Here is a 15,165-nt window from a genome sequence, read left to right as displayed (position 1 = left end):
CTTGCTCAGGGATGTGGTCAGAAAAAGATACTTTGCCCCAAGTAGCCTTATTAAAATTGTACAGCCTAATATACAGAAAAACACTGCACAGAAAATAAACATGTTAAAGAACCCCAAAATCTGCCTCAGAAGGCAAGGGGAGTCATGAAACACATAACAAAACCGAGCAACCAAAAGAGGTATCTTTCAGGGAGGGAGCATCCAATCTATAGTGCGACACAAAAGTGGATGTAGTCCTCCACATAGCTGTTTTACAAATGGCTTCTAGTGGGATTCCTTTAAGAAAAGCAGCAGAAACAGAAGCTGCCCTAGTCCCATGTGCTCTAACATAATTCAGTGGTCATTTTCCAGCAAACCCGTAACACAGTTTAACAGTGGCCACTATCCATTTTGAAAGTCTTTTGAGGAGACACAGGTAGTCCTTGTTTGTCAGTAGCGTAGACCAGAACAAGTCTGTGTGAATTCAAGGTATCATGAGTCTTGTCCAGGTAAAACGACAAGGCGTGCTTCAAGTAGGTAAAGCTTTCTTTCCAATTGAAAGGTCAGGTTCAGGAATAAGGCAGGCAAAATTTCATTTTGATTTAAATGAAAATACATGATACATGATAAAGAGGTGTGTGTGGTGAGAGTCCCGAAGAGGATCGAAGGCACAAAGGAGCCCGACGCATGTGCAGATGTGCAAAGAGTGTGACAGCACTGGTGCAGGCCATGTGCCCTAAAGCAATCTGGACATCTTTGGCGCAGACCGGTTGTTGGAGACAGCAATATTTGACTGCTTTTTGCAAATTGAGGAATCTGTCCTCTGGGAGGGAAGTTTTCTTGAGGAGTCTAAGTTGGTCCCAATGAACCAAATACTTTGTGTTGGTGTCAAGTTGGACTTCTCTGGATTCATCACGAGGCAAGTCAAGTCCTCAACGAAGGCGAAATGTAAAGTCTATGTTCTCCTAAAGGCATGTCACAGACCAAGCAACAAGCAGCCAAACAGGTACGGGTACACAGTCATACTGTTGGTTCTGAGATGAGCAGCTACCTCTGCCATCACTTTGGTAAAAATCTTTGGAGCAGTTGACAGATCAAAGGGCATGGAACCGATATGCACTCGTTTCTTGATGCATAATTGACAGAAACCTTTGGGAGCTTCAATGTATCCCACCGTGGAAATATGTGTCTTGTGAGGGTTTGTAAAAGAGGCACCATGATGTGGTGAGTTAACTGGAAAGGGCACGTGTCGACAGCTGATTGGCTGAGCTAGCCAGCAGCCAAGCTGCCTCTAGCTTGGTACTTAGGCTAACGGTTTTAACTGCCACTTTCATCTTGGAGAGGAAGGAGCGCTGACTGAAAATGGTCAGGGAGGAAATGGCTGCCATACTCTCCGAAGCCTGATTATTTAAAGGCAAATGAGCCATATTTAAAGGGACTGTTTATCCCTATGTTCTCTGTGTGAATTCAGAAAGACTGTTATAAATATTGTTGCCGTTTGAACTTTTGAACTGAAGTAAAGATACTGCTATTTGTTACACAAGCCTGAGTGACATTTTATTATAGTGCAGGGTTTATCTTGATTCAGAAACTGTGGTAAAGCTTCTATTTCTTTCTACAACCATCAACATGTCTTTCAGATGTAATGTTGCAAACCAGTCACGTGTCAGAACATGGGCAGGACAGACGGTAGCAATACTGTATGAAACCGTTTTGTCTTTATGAAGGTGTTGACAAAATGGAGATCCAGAATTTCCTTTTTGGCACGATGAAGTAACGGGAAAAGGAAGCCCACTGAAAGTCCTTTCTATGAAGTGGCAGTATTGCTCCTTTTTAAAGGAGTGTTTTGATTCCCTCCAGAACTGGAAGTGAAGGAGGGGTTCAGAGGGCAAAGAATCGAACTCAACAATATAGCCAAATACAATTGTGCTGAGTACGCAGCAACTGCTGGTGATGTTGGACCTGAGGGAGACGTGGGTTTAAAAAAAGAATTTTCAAAGATACTTGTAATGACTATAAGTCCCATATGTTTTGATTGACCTAAGTTGCAAAAGGCCTATGTTTGAGGAAGGCCTGCACTTGAGAGAAAATGCTGATGTTTGGGAAAAGAGTTGTTCCAGAGAAGTTACTTTCAAATAATAATACATCAAGTCAGAACCGGTTCCCATACGATTTCGAGCATATACTTGCAACAAGTCAGGGTCAATAACATGAAAGCACTATTGTCTAAAGAATTACATGTTGTTACAGCATAGAAACCCAATGGGATTGCATGATGGTTAAGATGCTTGTGACGTAGACAACATTAGACAAATGGGGTAAATGATCTTTGTAAGCCAATAAGGACACGCTTGCTAATTTCTGTGGAGGTGATAAAACCCTTGCAACCGTTTTGGAAATTGGGACAAATCCTTTGATTGCATGTATGCATGTTTTTGTCTCATTGCTATGGCCACGCAATAAATAGTTCTTTTGCAGTTTGAAGATCCAACTTTTGTGGTGTTTTTCCTCGCCCTCTTCACAGAAAAGGGGCCTTCTGCTTTTGACTTTGGATTTAGAGGAGTATTTTTACATCTTTTACAACCTTGCCCCTTCAGACCAGGCAGGAAAGAACTTGCTTAGCCAAACTCTGAAGCAACAAGTCAAAACAGTGTGTTAGATTGGTCGCATTGATGGTGTTAACAGTGGGAAAGATGTCCCTGTCTGTCCTGTGTGAGCCAGTCCTTATGCCTTCACAGAGGATGTGGAAGGGGTCACAAGCTTCTCCGAAGCCGTTGCAGATCGTGAGGAACAACATCCACCCTTTTCATTCCCAAAGGTGGCTTTGACACCGATGTCGAGGCCAACAAGCAGGTCAATAGGGCCTGCTGATATAGAGAGGAGCAAAGCCTCGCTTCTCTATTTTTCCATGCCTGAGACGAGAAAACCTGGCAATGTATATAAGTGTGGATGGAATGTCCTTCGCCCAAACAGAGGAGGCACTTGGAGTGTCTGTCTGTATTGGGCAATTTTCCTGAACACTGCTCACATCGCTTAAGGCGGGTGGTGGAAGCCATCCTAGACTAGGCCCACACCATACTCACAGAATGAAGCCTAAAGCAGGAGCAGAAGTAACGAGTCACCAACTACAAGAAGTCAGAAAAACTGACCACACGCCAGACAAAATCACTATCAAGTAATCTTAGCAAACTAGTAGCAAGTTAACAATTGAAGACGAGCTTGATGAGCAAGGTTCTTGAACTGGCTGCAGCATGGACGAAAGGAACTGAAGGTTTTCAGCGGCAACTGGGCCTTATATAGCCTTGGAATGGTGGGCGGGGTTACTGCCAAAACATTTCTGCCTAGGTAAAGGTAAAAGGTTCCAAACAGTGCTCTGCGCAGTATACCCAATAGTATGATTCACAGAGACCACAAAGAAGAAATACTATTCTGCAATCTAAAATATTTTTGTAACAAGTCTCCTCATTGCTAGAAAGCTCTATTTGATGGCAAACCCATGTTTTATTATTTATAGTAACCGATTAAAAAGAAATACATTTCAATATGAATATCAATAGATATTGTTCTTGTTGTTTAATGACTGGCACATTCTGAAGGAATCAAATTAGTTAAAAATTTATTGTATTCGTTATGACAGCTAAAATAACACTAAATATTTGAAAACTAAATTAAAACAATTTAAGTGCTATTTTACAAATAGTTGTTTCTAATAAAAATATTCTAAAAGTGTAAAATCTTAAAATTTACAAGACGATAAAAAAATTAAAATTAAAAAACAATCAACTCCATTAGAGAGCTGTTATCAATGGTTATGTCTTAATTCCCCTCTCATCCAGCTTTATGGAACTGGAACACCTTCATTCTTTATTTTTTCTCACACTGTGGCTTTGTGAACTCATATATGTGTAATCCTGTATAAGAGAAAAGTAAAGGTTAGACACACTGTATTTACTCAAGTATAGTGTACTATCTGATGTAATGCTAACTTTAATTTTGAAAGCATGTTTTCCAAAAAAATAGGATTTGCTGTTGAATGTGAAGTGGTGGTGGCTGCCAAAAAAGCTGGTGGGAAGCTACACCCCTTGGTCAGGCCTTCCCACAAGTCTTTTCATGGCTACCAATGCCTCTCCTTCCTCTGTCCTCAGTCGAGATATCTTGCCAAACAGTGCAGACAGGTTTAGATGCATGATTCTAATGCACTATTAAATCTAATGCACACCTCAGAGGTACAATTATTCAGAGCCTGATTAGTAAATGTACATCAAATCACCCCGTTTAACACTTATACAACCATACTTTCTGCCCACACTGGAGGTGGGGGGAGAAGGAGAGTGAGGGAAAGTAACTTTTTTGTGGTATAAATAAATAAAAGTGAATATTTAAAAATCAGAAATAGAAATGACCTAGACTAGAAAATGAAAGCTACTCAACACTCGATCACACCAAGAGAAATAACCAATGAGGGGAGAAAATGAGGGAACTTAGCTTGGTGGATAAGGACACAAGTGCTATGAGGGAGGGAGCAATGTACTGCCAAGCTATTTTACTATATAAAGTAGGCACAAAGTCCCATTTGTGTCAGACAGAGAGACCATGAAGTATTATTTTGACAATAGTTACCTTTTTTCCACCCAGAATGCACCTACTAGTGGGTATTCAAAGGGCCGGCCCAACACGGAGGCCACCTGAGGCGGCCGCTTCGGGCGCAGGTCCCTGGGGGCGCCGTCAAGCTTCCCCCCCCAGCGGGGACTATGGGCTCGCTCGCCAGCGAACAGGAAGGCCTGTTCGGCGACGAGCAAGCTCTCCCGCTGCAGCATGGCCGGCTGGGCAAGGCCAGCCAGGCCAGGGCGCACTAGGCGGGAGGTGGGGCACCGTCAGGGCGGTGCCCCTCCTCCCGCCCAGCGCGCCCTGGCCCCGCCTCCCACGCTGCGCGAGAGGCGGGGTAAGGGCGAGCAGCGCGGGAGGCGGGGCCAGGGTTGGCTCTGCCTCCCGCGCTGCTCGCCCTGGCTCGGCTGGCGTTGCCTAACCGGCCAGGCTGCACAGGGAGTCCCTCCAGGCCACAGTCGCTGCGGCCTGGAGGGACTTTTCCGCTGCTTCCTCGCCAGCTGGGCAGGGTGCACGGGGCGGGAGGCGGGGTCCCGTCTGGGCGGTGCCCCGCCTCCCGCCCAGCACGCCCTGGCCCCGCCTCCCACGCTGCGCGAGAGGTGGGGTCAGGGCGAGCAGCACGGGAAGCGGGGCCAGAGCGCGGGACCAGAGCCTCCTGCGGCGCATGGCCACGCCTCCCGCAGCGCGGGGGGCGCAATTTCCCTCCCCCGCTTAACATGTAAAATCATCTCGGGCCGGCCCTGGTTATTCATCAAGGTTGAGCCTGGCTTGTAGTTGGGGAAGAAACCACCAGAAAATCTCCAATCTAGAGTTGGGAAAGAATCCTATTTGAAACCTTAGAACTGCTATCAGTCAGACTTGTCAATATTAGGCTAGAAGTTCCTTATTTTCATATGAATGGTCAAGGATTAATTTAAAACTAAAAGATTAGGTACTAGAGGTGAAAAATACAGAGAGAGAATGAGTCCTATGTTCACGTTATTGTAAAGGGCACATCTGGCAACATATTGTTATATGGGGAATTATGGACAAAATATTGTCAAAAGTTAAGCCAAAGCTTTGGCCCTGTTCATTAGGTTGACATGTTAAAGAGGTAGATTTATGAAGAAAGCTATGAAGACAACAAGCTTGTCTTCTCCTCATAGGGCTCAGAGAACAAGCCCTATGAGGAGCGGCTTAAAGAGCTGGGCATGTTTAGCCTGCAGAAGAGAAGGCTGAGAGGAGACATGATAGCCATGTACAAATACGTGAAGGGAAGTCATAGGGAGGAGGGAGCAAGCTTGTTTTCTGCTGCCCTGCAGACTAGGACACGGAACAATGGCTTCAAACTACAGGAAAGGAGATTCCACCTGAACATCAGGAAGAACTTCCTCACTGTGAGAGCTGTTCGACAGTGGAACTCTCTCCCCGGGCCGTGGTGGAGGCTCCTTCTTTGGAGGCTTTTAAGCAGAGGCTGGATGGCCATCTGTCGGGGGTGCTTTGAATGCGATTTCCTGCTTCTTAGCAGGGGGTTGGACTGGATGGCCCATGTGGTCTCTTCCAACTCTACTATTCTATGATTCTAAGACATTCTCGCTGTAATCTTGTTGGTGACAATGATAACCGAAGTCTTACACCGGCTGAAAATACATCTTTAGGACAAAGCGGCAGTGATAGAAAAACAGGAAGAGCCTTTCTCATTTGGAGATAACACTGTCCTGCAGGCCCCTGGGCAGTTTGGGAGCCACGAGGGCAATTACCATGCTCCACTAGTTCTTACTATGGACTTTTGCTTCTGTTCCCATTCACCATAGTTTGATGGAACATGCACCACAGCCAGTTAGTGGCATAGAGAGAAAGGAAAAGCTGTTCCCCGCTCAGATTTCCCCTCAATATTTTGGAAGTACTCTAGGGAACACCAGGGTTCAGGAAGGTGATAGCTGTTCATTTCTCATGATTGAGCCACTCTGCCCTATGGATCAAATTGAGTATGTGCAATCTTACACAGGTGCTACTTGAATGTGCTGGAGCCAGGTTACTGAAGAGATTCCCTTACAGAGCAACACTAAGAAGTAACAACACGTGATTGTTGTTGTTACTCAAATTGTAATTGCATTAGTAATTTTCTGGGCAACATAATTAAACAGTATTACAAAATGCAGATTGCTCCTCTGGTATGATCAAATGAACTGAACTGAAATTGAATATGACGGCTCATCGTGGAATACAATTTTAAAAATAAAAATTCTTATTAACTTAACAATATTACACTGATGTCAAAACCTACTTTGGCTAATATTTACTATAAACATACTTACTAAATCGTTGGCTACTGAACTACGATTTCTTGATTCCATTGAAAAAAGTTGTCCCAATGTGGCTGCAAATTCAAGGAGAAAATACTTCATTTTTGAAACTTTCCCAAGTATTAATCATAATGATAATAACTTAATTTTTTTATCCCATCTCCATCTTCCCGTAGGGACTCGGGGTGGCTAACACAGGGCAAAGCCCGAAAGCAATAAAACAAAGTGCAACAGATAAAACAACATATTCCAATAAGTAAAACACAGTAAAATCGACATTGTACAGGTACAATACAATAACAGTAAAAACCAATTCAGAGCATAATAAGATAAAATGGACCACCAATAAAAACTATTTCCTCCCATTTTAAAAAGTAAATTGGATGTTCCGTCACAAGAAAAAGAGGTGAGGGTGAATGAATGAGCACAGAAAGACAGTGAGCAAGTGGTGGCAGAGAAAGGATGAGAGGAACCAGGCACATATTTCTTTCTCTACCTGCCCAATTGCTCACCGCATTTCTTGCTATCTGGGGAGAAGCCATTGAGCAAGTTGGCAAGCAGAGTAAGGAAAAGAGAAAGGCAGGAGAAAGGAAGCAAACAAAGAGGCAGGTGGATAGGGAAAGGCAGGTGCTCATTACCTCTGTTGCCTTATGCCATTTTTTACAGGGGTTTACAAGTAATATTGTGCATTTGTGGTCTCCCTCAATTTTAAAATGCTTGCAGTCCCTATTACAAATAGCATAGGGCAGCAGTACAGGTGGCAGCAAATAATCCATGAATAATCAAATGTGTAAAGGTGAAACCCATGAAAATAGAAGACTGACTGTACAAACAAGCTAATCAAAAGCTGTTGGAAATGACAAACTTCTCTAGCAATCTGTTTGTCTATGATCTTGTTGCTTACTGTTTCCTGTATGCATGTTCTGGTGTGCAGCTTCTTTTACTTTATGTTTTTCGAGAAGTTATAAAAGGGACTGCAGACCACATGCTCTCTCTCCTTTTGACTATGTAACCTGTTGATAGCTGTTTTTGTTACAAGAGAGATGCCCTGGTCGGCTGGCACAGGGAATCACCTCAAAGATATTTGAAACTAGACTAATACATTTTTGTACCAGTGTATGCTGAATACATGAAAGTGGTTAGTAAACCAAATATGTTATTTCCATCAAAGTCTACTTCATTTTTGTCTCTTGACTGCATGGTATGAAACAAGTTGTTTTATGGGAGAGTACTTTTTTGGCCACTGACAAAAATCACTTTTAAAGCTCTGCTATTTTATGCACTGACAAAACTCTGTTTTTTCTGACAGACTGGAGATTGCTGGTTATTCAGTCTAACAACTCAAACCATTGCCTAGCATAATTATATTTTGTTGTATACTACAAGAGGAGATTCTGCTCTAAAGGGTTTCTTGGCTCTTCTCTAAAAGTTCATGTTTTTAAATAAAGCCAGGGTGCATCCTGTAAGAAATGCTCTTTTCTCTCCTTGAAGGCACAACTCCATGGAACTGTAAAGAGTAGCATGTGCAGCTTGCTTCCAAACTGCTCGCACAGGAAAAGCAGCAAGAATACACCTTCCCTATTTTGTTTTTATTCCCAATGAAGAATGTAATTGTATAATAGGAAATCATCTCACCTTCAGAGACAGGTGATAGTAACACATTTTTTGGTGCAAATGAAGGCATGGAACTTTGTGCCTCTCTCTCCATGTAGGAAGGGGCAACAGCTGTCTCAGAAAGGAATGCCAAATGACACTGAAGAACCTAATAATATATGGAGAGGGAACTGGGATGGATCTTTTCCCATCAATCAGAACCCAGCTCAATGATGGTCCTCCTACTGTGAATGATTTACTATAGGAAGGGCAGATATAGAATCCAATTCCTGCTTACACCAGAAATCACTTAAACTTAAGAGGGTGTGGTGAGGCAGTTTTCTTCCTGACTGACAGAGAAACAGACCCCAGTCAATACCAGTGGCTGCTTCAGTCTAAGTGGGGATTGGCAAACTTTCATGGTTCCTGTCTAGCCCTATACTACGCGCTGTTTATGCAATATAATGAGTGCATAACTTACACTCATAACTGCACAAGAGAATTCTGGCCTAACTAGCCCCCTTCAATCCTTCTGATCCAGCCTGAAACACACAGATGTTCAAACAGGCTTTTGACCTCGAGTAGGCTGTATAGGCCCATATGAAGTTGACACTCCGGCACTTTAGTTGTGAATTGATGGCAGCTATTTTTATCTATACATGTTCTGTGTTTTTAAAATTGCGCTATTCTGATTTTATGTTACATGTATTGACAGGGGTTGTTGTTATAATTTTTATGTGATATTGTTTTAAACTCATTAGCTGTTTTTACCATATTATGTTATATGCTGCACCCTGGAGTGCTTATTATTAACTATGTCACTCAGAAAAAAGGTTGGGAGAGAAAAGAGGAACTATGACAGAAATGTTTGAAAATGAAATACTTAAAATAATTAGAGAAATGGAAAAAATGTGGGTTTAAAAAAATAATTTAGGGAATGGCAGGATTATAAAAATGAAGGCGCTCACAAGGCAGTCACAGCAGAGCCATTATTAGACTGGATTCTGTACGGATTGTTCTATCTCAAGCAAGTATTGTTATAATGAACAGGAGATAACCCAGCTGAAGGATGTCCTTTTCCACTACAGGAGGACTAATGATCTGAAATATAGTTTTTATGCTTATGTTTGCCCCTTCTCTGTTACTTATTCCTACTGTGGAAGAGATCTTTGGTTTTGCCTAAACTAAACTGTTCTGCCTGCTGCGTCTCCAATCCTAATGAGAAGTAGTGACTGTCAGTTCATTTCACATATCCCTGACAGTTTGATGTTAACAAATACTTTTTCCCGGGATCTGTTAACTCCCAACTTCAAAAAATAAAAGTGGTATGAATTTATTTTGTTAAGTAGATAACCATGGTATACATGTAACTCTAGCATATATACTATAGAATCTAGCTTTATAATTGCTCAGAACAGGCTATTCATAAACTTTGTTTTATCATATTTTATTTGTTACTTAACTTGATTTATCTCCTATCACATATTCCTAATATATCATATTTCATTGCATGATCACATTGCATGTCCTTTTTTTTTTTTTTTTTTGCAAAAAAGAAGGGCGGGACTTTATTTTTTTTTTCTTCCTCAAATTATCTTACCTCTGTATAAGGGGAGGAAGGAAAGTTCCAGACAGTTCTGGTTTGTTTTTGTTTTTTGTTTAAATATCATACCACTGAGTAAGGAGGAGGGACCAGGGACGATTATGCAATGGCACGTATTAAGCTGTGAATAAGTACTACATAAAATACAACCAGCCCTCCATATCCACTGATTCCACATCCATAAATTCAAGTATAACCTTTGAAAAATATTCCTCTCTCTGCCAAAAAACTGAAAAAGTAAACCTTGTTTTTGCCATTTTATATAAGGAACATCATTATATTACACTATTACACTATTATATACATAATTGATCTTGAGAATTCATGGATTTCAGGAGGGGGCTCTGAAACTGAACCTCCAATTTTTAATTGGATTCTGGATAAGTACACAAGCATTCCAGTTAAGCTTGAAATATTTTTAGTTAAATCATTGTTTTATACTATAAACACTGATCTAGAAAAGGAGTATGGGATGAATCTAACCCAGGGACATGAAAGAATTTGGTTTGATTTTCATTTCCACAGATTAACGACCCACAGGTTGTAGAGTTTCCCTTTATTCTGTGATTTCTGAAGGGAATGGCAGAATCATAAAAATAAAGTATGACAAGCATCTTGGGTAAGTGTACAATGCAATTCATCTTCACAAGTTCATGAGAAGTCTATTTTTTATATTCAAACTTTAAAAATTATTGAAACACATAAGTGCCAGGGCAAGAAAGCAGATAACATTAGTTTAATGCTAATAGCTCAATTGGCAATATTTCCCATTGATTCAAATGTTTCTGGAATTATGCTCTAATTTCAATACATATAAAACCATGGCTATAAAGTTCTATTCATGCTCTAGAATAAGATTTCCAAGCTCTCTCTCTCACCACATCTCCGATCTGCATGATGCTGACAAACATTAAAGCATGTTCCAGTGCTCTTACGTGCTCCACCCTCTATACTTCGTATAATTAACAATTTAGTGGCTGGTGAAGTACCTTGTACCTAGAATATTGCCACAATAAGAATTATTGTTCACATCAAATAGTTCACTCATATAGGGACAATATAAATGACTCAACACACCATATTAAATTTGGTTACCATATAAATATACAGTCACCTTAATTATCATAGGTAGGAAAAAAGTCCTTTATCTTCCTATAAATCTTAAGGCAACATTAAATGATAATACTTTAAAATACACATTCTTCAAGGGAAATAATTAACATCAAATCCTGCCATAATGTATTTTATTATACTGTTGCTTAAGTTTTTTTAAAGAGATGATGGAGTGATAGTCTGCATTGACCAGGATAAATTCAAAATCAGAAGTTGATACATACCATGAATTATCATTCTGTCAGGAAGACCTATCTACGAAACAATGAATTAATTGTGCACCAACTGACAATGCAGGTGCCAAAGTCCTTTTTCAGTTGTATTTGTTGTGATTCCTTCCATGTCTTGCCTAATTTGTATCTGCACTCTCACAACAACCTTAACCAAACTATATTTATCTTACTTATATTTCCCAGAAATGGCCATTCACAGTAAGTACCAATCTCTCATCTATATATATAAAATGATAAAGTTGTTTGCGCAGTGACTATAACAACAAAACTAAACATCCCAGAAATACGAAATTTGGCAACACAATGCAAAAGGCTTGCCTCCAGGTTACAACAACACAACCACACCACAAAACCACAATCCAGACCCACAAAACTCACAACAACGCATCATGCGATAACAACACAACTAAACGCCCCAGAAATACAAAACTTGGCAACACAATGCAAAAGACTTGCCTCCCAGTTGTAACAACACAACCACACCACAAAACCACACAGGACCCACAAAACTCACAACAACGCATCGTGACTATAACAACACAACTAAACGCCCCAGAAATACGAAACTTGGGAACACAACGCAAAAGCCTTCCCTCCAGGTTGTAACAACACAACCACACCACAAAACCACAATCCGGACCCACAAAACTCACAACAATGCATCGTGACTACAACAACACAACTAAACGCCCCAGAAATATGAAACTTGGCACACAACTAAATGCCCCAGAAATACGAAACTTGCCAACACAACACAAAAGCCTTTTCTCCCGGTTGTAACAACACAACTACACCACAAAACCACAATCCGGACCCACAAAACTCACAACAACGCATCGTGACTATAACACAACTAAACGCCCCAGAAATACAAAATTTGACAACACAACGCAAAAGCCTTGCCTCCCAGTTGTAAGAACACAACCACAACACAAAACCACAATCCGGACCCACAAAACTCACAACAACGCATCGTGACTATAACAACACAACTAAACGCCCCAGAAATACGAAACGTGGCAGACTACTAAACGCCCCAGAAATACAAAACTTGGCAACACAACACAAAAGCCTTGCCTCTCAGTTGTAACAACACAACCACACCACAAAACCACAATCCGGACCCACAAAACTCACAGCAACGCATTGTGACTATAACAAATACAAAATTTGACAACACAACTCATCCACCTCCCCAATCCCTACATTCACACTTGGCCTCCAAAAAAACAATTACAATAATAACAATGACAACAACAACAACAATAAGAATCAACACCATCACAGGCAAGAAACAGCCAGGCACTGAGGCTGAGAGGCCAGTCAGTGCTACACTGGGCCTCCAAAAAACAATACAGTAGCATCTAACTTATCCAACCTTCATGACCACTACAACAACAATAAGAATAAACACCTACACAGGTAAAACAAAAAAAAGACTATTGTACCACAATAAAAATATAAACCGCACTCAGCAGAATCAGACATTACAACTAACAACAAACCAAAGACAACAGGGATCTCAAGCAATTATCAATCAACACAAAAACTGAAGAAGGTAACAGACTTCAAATACTACTACTGAGTATAAAGAAGGTGGAGGTCACAGCATAAATACAACCTAATGTAGACTGACCAACACCACCAGACTAAGCCACAGCAACGCGTGGCCGGGCACAGCTAGTATAATAATAATAATAATAATAACAACAACAACAATAATAACAACAATTATTATTATTATTATTTGAGTGCCGTGCCAAAAGATCTCAGCCGGCATTTGGAAACAATAGACATTGACAAAATTATGATCTGCCAACTGCAAAAGGCCACCCTACTGGGATCTGCGCGCATCATCCGAAAATACATCACACAGTCCTAAACGCTTGGGAAGTGTTCGACTTGTGATTTTGTGAAACGAAACCCAGCATATCTATCATGTTTGCTGTGTCATACAACGTCGTTGTGTCAATAATAATAATAATAATAATAATAATAATAATAATAATAATTTGTTTATAACCCACCCTTTCTCCCTGGGAGGACTCAGGGCGGTTTCCAAACAAAAAGTGGCAAACATTCAATGCCATAATAAAAAAACAAACTGACAGACAAACCAAATCAAAACAATAAGTAAAACAGCATCAATATAAACTTATAATAATTAGACAAAAAGTACTTAAATAAACATATTTACAACACAGTAAAATCTAAACAACTAAAATGCATTAAAGGTATAGAATGATTTACAGTAGTCAAAAGAGCCAGGGTGGGTTGCTTCGCTATGCCATTCTCAGAATGGTATAGTGAGGAAATCCACTAAACAATGGGACTTACATAAACTCCCCATTCTGGTGGATTTTAATCAAACTTAAAGTTCTGGCAGTAGTTTTTCCTTTCTTTAATTTTATCTCCTCTCTCTCATTCTCACTTGAAGTTAGAAATACTTTCTGTAAATCAACTCTTTCATCTTCAGAGATGTGCTGGGCAGTGGTTATCCAAGCAACATCAGAACCTGCCCGTTCTTATCCCCTGATCTGCTTTTTAGCCATCTGGGAAATGTTGTTTCCTTTAGTTTTTAATACACTTTATTTTTTTCCTCTGAAGGACCAACAGTGCACACTCATTTCTGCTTTCTCTTTTTTTCTATACAGTGTTCCCTCACTTATTGCGTGGGTTACGTTCCAGGACCACCCGCGAAAAGTGAAAATCAGCGAAGTAGGGACTCTATATTTGTGTTGTTTACAATCTCACTGGCAAGTAGCGTCTCTGTCTGCCGCTTCAGCCTCCTTTTCTCTTCCTTTGGCTTCTCCTTCCTTCCTTAGGTTTCTCCTTAGGAAGGAAGTAGAAAGAGGGATTTATAATATTATTTTATGATTTATACTATTATTTTAGTGTTTATTTAAAAACCGCAAAACAGCGAGTCCGTAAAAAGCGAACCGCGAAGTAGCGAGGGAACACTGTATTGCTATTCTAATTCAGCAGATTATCTAGGGGAGGGGAGGTGTATCTGGTTGGCAGGCAGAAGACTTAAAACTTATTGGGAAGAAATAGAATCAGTTTGCGAGTTTCCTCTTTCTCCAGCACCTGAGTTATACTATGAACTAACTATGAAAATTCTCCTTACCTGGTGACAGGTTTTAGGTAAAATACATGGTGCACAGTAACGTTGCCCCAATTGACAATCTTGTACTGTTCCATGTACAAGAATGACATCATCCATAGCCTCATCATAAATGTCACATTTAGTGTGGTTTAGTACATCTACAACGTACATGTTAGAATACTGTGCACACAATTTGTATGACCAGTCCTAAAAAACCAAACCATATAAAGTCAATTATGTGATCATTTATAATCATTGCCAACATGACAATACCTTAATAGTATAAACTTTAATATCCCACACAAAATTATTTGGATTGAGGAATGACTTTAAATGTATTGTATTATTTTTGTCCTATCTCATACTTTGGCATATTACTATGGGACACTTTAATGAATGAAAGATCCTGTATGAATATGTGCAAGATAGTAAATTAAAGATCAGAGTTTTCACACAAGCAACCTGTTTTCATATTTGCTATTCTGCATCTATTGTCTATTTAAAATTTTTTTAATTTCAAATATCACAATATGTAATTTTAAGAACGATGATCATACATGTTTTAAACAAATATATATACATATTTCTATTTATTTTATTACATAATACTAGGGATGATAACAAATTCTCAAAATTATTTACAATGTA

At 40.2% G+C, this 15,165-nt stretch overlaps 1 protein-coding gene across 13 annotated transcripts in view; it reads right to left on the bottom strand.

Moving 5' to 3' along the window:
* Window positions 1–3,578: 3,578 nt before the first annotated feature.
* LOC100554144 (sodium/hydrogen exchanger 10) overlaps window positions 3,579–15,165 on the bottom strand; it is a 117,496-nt gene continuing 105,909 nt past the window's right edge. For 10 of the 13 annotated variants that reach the window (XM_062967555.1, XM_062967541.1, XM_062967543.1 and 7 more), the window contains 4 exons: window positions 14,539–14,724; window positions 10,944–11,061; window positions 6,882–6,943; window positions 3,579–3,890 (listed from right to left, as the gene is read on the bottom strand). In XM_062967555.1, the coding sequence (XP_062823625.1) occupies window positions 3,837–3,890; window positions 6,882–6,943; window positions 10,944–11,061; window positions 14,539–14,724 (420 nt within the window). In that variant the 3' untranslated portion in view covers window positions 3,579–3,836. The remainder of the gene's footprint in view (window positions 3,891–6,881; window positions 6,944–10,943; window positions 11,062–14,538; window positions 14,725–15,165) is intronic. The other 3 variants (XM_062967552.1, XM_062967557.1, XM_062967544.1) reach the window with 2 other exon arrangements.

This window comes from Anolis carolinensis, chromosome 1 (assembly GCF_035594765.1).
Source record: "Anolis carolinensis isolate JA03-04 chromosome 1, rAnoCar3.1.pri, whole genome shotgun sequence".
NCBI lineage: Eukaryota > Metazoa > Chordata > Lepidosauria > Squamata > Dactyloidae > Anolis > Anolis carolinensis.
This window is presented reverse-complemented; position numbering and strand designations above follow the sequence as displayed.